Source organism: Vicia villosa, linkage group LG1, assembly GCF_029867415.1.
Source record: "Vicia villosa cultivar HV-30 ecotype Madison, WI linkage group LG1, Vvil1.0, whole genome shotgun sequence".
NCBI classification, from domain to species: domain Eukaryota; kingdom Viridiplantae; phylum Streptophyta; class Magnoliopsida; order Fabales; family Fabaceae; genus Vicia; species Vicia villosa.
Window position 1 is genome coordinate 115652804 of NC_081180.1, and position 4782 is coordinate 115657585.

Here is a 4782-nt window from a genome sequence, read left to right on the forward strand (position 1 = left end):
AGTCAACTACGCTTTGACCTCAAGGAGAAAAATCAAGAACTTCAAGCAATGAAGGAAGAGAATGATAGGCAAAGAAGTAAAAGAAAGCGTGCAACTGAAGGGTATTTAAGTGCTAATTTTAATTTAGAGGCTCATGATGAGAGGTTGGAGCAAGCTAATACGGAAATTGCAAGGTGGAGAAGGCGGTATGAGAAGGCTTCCCATGACAAAGCAGAATCTGAGAAAAATCTGGAAGCTGTAATCTTTGAATTAACTGATAGGACTAAAGATCAAGAGGATGAAATAAGGAACCTCAAATATGATCTTCAAGAAGCCCTCAACGTTGGGCAACAAGAGCACGCAAGAAGATTAACCACGGAAGAAGAACTTTTACAGCGCACTGGTGAGTACGAAAGGGCATTTCAAGCTATGGTATCACTTCGGGAAGTGTTCATGAGAGAAAAAGAGATACACGAGGCAGCCTTGAACGAAAGAGACTATTGGAAAAGACAATACACAATTGTTTCTACAGCTTACGAGCATGTGAGCATGGTCCCTAAGATGCTTGAAGACTATGAGAAATGTCGCGATGATTATGATAAGCTAGTCTTCCTATGTAATGATTTAATTCAAGATATTCCAAAGAGTTTGGAAAAAGCAGAATCATCTCCCATCATCCTTCCGAAAGTCGTCAAAGAGTTTATGGAGCTTTGTAGGAGCATGGTAGACAAGTTCAAAGAAGACATCCAAAGGCGTTCTTAGCTTTATGTTATTTCCTTGTTGCTTTTGTTTCAAGTACTTTTAACTTAATTTATTTTGAGTACTTTTGTTTAATTTCAATTTCCTCTTTGTGAACCAACAATGGATTAGTATTTTCCTTTCAATAAAGTGTGTTTCTTTTTTTCGTTACTCATCGTTTCTATAAATATTCACCAATCTTATTTACCTCTCTAAAAAAAAAAAAGAAGAAAGAAAAAGAAAACATATGTGTATATACATGTACAAAAAGAAAAAATAATAGTAAATACACATGCAAAAAATATATACATAATACATATGCAAAAAAAAAAAGAGAGAAAAATGTACATGTATATAAAAAAAAAAGAGAGAAGAACAAATAATATATAAATATATATGTGTGTATTATAATAATATGGATAAGACATAAACATTGCATAACCATATCATTCATAGCATGCATATCATATTTATTTTTCAAAACATTAAAGCAAAAAAAAAAACTATCTTCATCTCCAGTCACACCATTGCAACTCGATCACTCATCCAGACCAGAGCTCAGAAGAAGAAAGCAATGGAACAGCTAGAGCAGAACCAAGCCGCCCTTCGTGAAGAAATGACCCAGTTGAAAGGTACTGTTGAAGACCTCCAGGGAGGAATGGCCCAAGTGCTGAGCTTCATGAAAGAACTCAAAGATAAGCAAGACAAAGCTAAGGAAGTTCATGATCAGTATGAAGAGATACCTAAAGATGGCAACCCATTGTTAGGATATGTTCGAGGCTATGACCCTCACAAAACGAATGCTCACGCATCTAAAAGGGTCACCACGACCCATGAACAGGGAGAGGCCTCTCAAGAAGGATTTATCCCTACTACTCAGAAAGAAGGGACGTCTCGCACAGTTCGCATTCCAATCAACAATCCGCTTAGGGATGAGGACTACCTGGACCTACAGTATGGGGACACTAATGACACAGATCAAGTCCCTCAACCAAAGCTGACCTCTGCTGATTCTGGGGAGAATTCCAAGGAGAGTGGACAAATCAAGGCGCTGGAAGAAAGGATGAAAGCAATGGAAGGATATGATGCCTTCGATGTGGATACCTATGAAATGAGCTTGGTGCCGGATTTGACTATTCCTCATAAATTCAAGATACCCGACTTTGAAAAGTACAAGGGACTCTCTTGTCCGAGGAGTCACTTGCGCATGTATGTGCGAAAAATGGCTGCTTATGCTCATGATCAAAAGCTGATGATGCATTTTTTCCAAGATAGCTTGAGTGGAGCATCGGTTGACTGGTACATGCAATTAGAGAAGTCTCACATCCGAAGCTGGACCGACCTTGCTAATACGTTCCTAAAACAATATAAATACAATTTGGACATGGCACCCGATCGGATGCAACTCCAAAATTTGTCACAAAAGAAAGAGGAATCGTTTAAGGAGTATGCACAGAGATGGAGGGAAATGGCCTCCCGAGTCCAACCTCCCCTGTTGGAAAAAGAACTCGTAAAAATGTTTATGGCTACATTACAAGGGCCGTACTACGATAAAATGGTAGGGAGTGTGTCCTCAGGGTTTTCAGATTTAGTGGTTATTGGTGAAAGGATAGAAGACGGAATTAAGAGCGGGAAAATACAAGGGGTATCATCTAACTCTTTTCACTCAAAGAGGCCCACCTCAACCTTCGCTAAAAAGAAGGAAGGGGAGACCAACGCAGTAGTGCATCAAGAGTTTAGACCTCCTATGACATACTCCCTCAACCAAGATTCCAAGGCCCTCCGAGGAAGTTCGACCCTTTGCCCACTTCTAAAAGCGAGATACTGAAGCATCTATTAAACGAGCAGTTAGTGGAACTCAGGCCTATGCCACCTCCGATTCCCGGAAAGACTATGCCCAATTTCAAAGCTAATGAGAGGTGTGAATTTCACGCCAATTCTCCGGGGCATACATTGGAAAAATGTTGGGCCTTTAGGCACAAGGTTCAGGACCTGATAGAGTCAGGAGCAATTGCTTTTGACAAACCTAATGTGAAGACAAACCCTATGCCCCGTCATGGTGGCACAGTCAATGCAATAGAGGTAGTCACCGAGCAAGAGTTTGTTCAACAACGGAGCTCCCCCATAGATGCCCTTAAGAGGTATCTACTTGCAAAGGGGTTCGTCCTCGAACATAATGAAGCCTTTAAGACAACCTTACAAAGACTCGTGAATCAAGGGTTAGTTCAGTTTAAAGAATATCCTGAGGAAGAGTATGTGGCCATGCTGGACAGAAATGAACCGTTAATGATACCAAGACAAGGGGCAAGGAAGACGTTGATCATCCCTTGCGCCAAAGCCACACTGCTGATACCCGCACAAGTACACACTAGGATTATCCCAGTCAGGGATCCATATCCTGTGGACAAGATGAAAGCAGTTCCATGGGAATATGAGTCTAATGCTAGTACCGATGTGACAAACATCGTCGGGCCTGGGGGTATGACTCGTAGCGGTCGCATATTCAATACTGCTAAATCAAAAGAGAATTCAGCACAAGCAAATGATCAAGCTACTGTGACACCCATAGACAAGGAGATCACTAACAAAGATGCCGAAGAATTCTTGGCATTAATCAAGAAAAGTGATTATAAGGTAGTGGATCAGTTGCACCAAACTCCATCCAGGATATCACTCCTCTCACTGTTAATCCATTCAGAAAAACATCGAGACACCCTGATGAAGATCTTGAGTGCTGCCCATGTAACCAAAGACATCACTGTAAATCAATTTGATGGAATGGTGGCTAATCTTACTGCTGGGGCATGCTTAAGCTTCAGTGAACACGAGTTGCCCTCACAAGGGAAAGAGCATAACAAAGCCCTGCATATCTCCATACAATGTGGGAAAGCTCATCTGTCTAGAGTGTTGATCGACACGGGATCATCATTAAATGTGATGCCAAAGGCCACCTTAGACAAGATAGATTTAGAAGGACTGGTAATAAGACCAAGCCGTCTGGTGGTCAAAGCCTTTGATGGGTCGCAAAGCCCGGTGTTTGGAGAGGTGGACCTCCCTGTGGTAATAGGCCCTCACACTTTCTGCATCAATTTCCAAGTGATGGAGATTGAGCCTGCCTATACATGTTTATTAGGACGCCCTTGGATCCATGCTGCTGGGGCAGTTACCTCTACTCTGCATCAAAAGGTGAAATTTGTGGATGGAAACTCTATAGTAACCGTCAGTGGGGAGGAGGACATATTTGTCAGCAATCTAGACTCATACCGATACATTGAGGCTGGGGAAAAGGCGTTAGAGACTTCGTTCCAAGCACTAGTGATTGCCACTGCTGTCACACTACCAATTGAGAAAACACGAAGGGCGGTGACATCCTGGAGAGACCTGCAAGACACAAAGATGGAAGGCTGGGGAAAAATTCCAGAAGTACAAGAGAAGAAAGATCGTCTGGGGTTAGGATACCAACCAACAAAGAAGGCTGCAAAGGAAGAGCAACGATTCCCTCCGATCGCACAGACTTTTGTTATAGGTGGATATGAGCATGTATCCATGATATCTAGCATGGAGGGAACGTCCAATTTTATCCGGATGATTAGGCCAGGAGAACAGCTTCAGAATTGGACAAGCCTGGAGATACCGGAGATAGTTTTCATTTCAAAGTAATTTCCTATTGTGTGTTTTATTTCCCTTTTTAATAAAGAAAGACAATAACACTCATGCCTCACCCGAAGCATAGAGTCAGTTTGTAAGGGCCCCATTTACTCTCGAGTTTGAAGTTTATTAATAAAATTGTCTTTGCATTTTGGTATTGAAAACATTGCCTTTTTCTTTTTTCGCATTTATTCCTTTTCCATTTCTGAAAATGACAAATAAATTTCTTGCACAAACAAAGCACATTCACATTTGCATACTAAAAGAAAACAAAACATAAAACATGTGCAGATCACCTTCCGACACCACCGATAATAATACTGCTGAGACTCTATACAAACTCGAGGCTCTCGCTAATCAGGCTGAAGAAGGGAATGAGGAAGACGATGAACTTCCGGAAGAGTTGTCAAGGTTAGT

At 41.5% G+C, this 4782-nt stretch overlaps 1 protein-coding gene across 1 annotated transcript; it reads left to right on the top strand.

Annotated features, from left to right (window-relative positions):
* The first annotated feature begins 2763 nt into the window (after positions 1–2763).
* LOC131652243 (uncharacterized) lies at positions 2764–4450 on the top strand. Its single transcript, XM_058922052.1, has 2 exons — positions 2764–4257; positions 4415–4450. The coding sequence occupies exons 1-2, from the start codon at positions 2764–2766 to the stop codon at positions 4448–4450; spliced, it is 1530 nt and encodes a 509-aa protein (XP_058778035.1).
* Positions 4451–4782: the final 332 nt, after the last annotated feature.

Coding starts and splice junctions, on each gene's coding strand:
- LOC131652243 (XM_058922052.1), top strand. CDS start 2,764: ATGCCCCGTCATGGTGGCACAGTCAATGCAATAGAGGTAGTCACCGAG. Junction 4,258..4,414: donor TTATAGGTGGATATGAGCAT/GTATCCATGATA, acceptor TTTTTAATAAAG/AAAGACAATAACACTCATGC.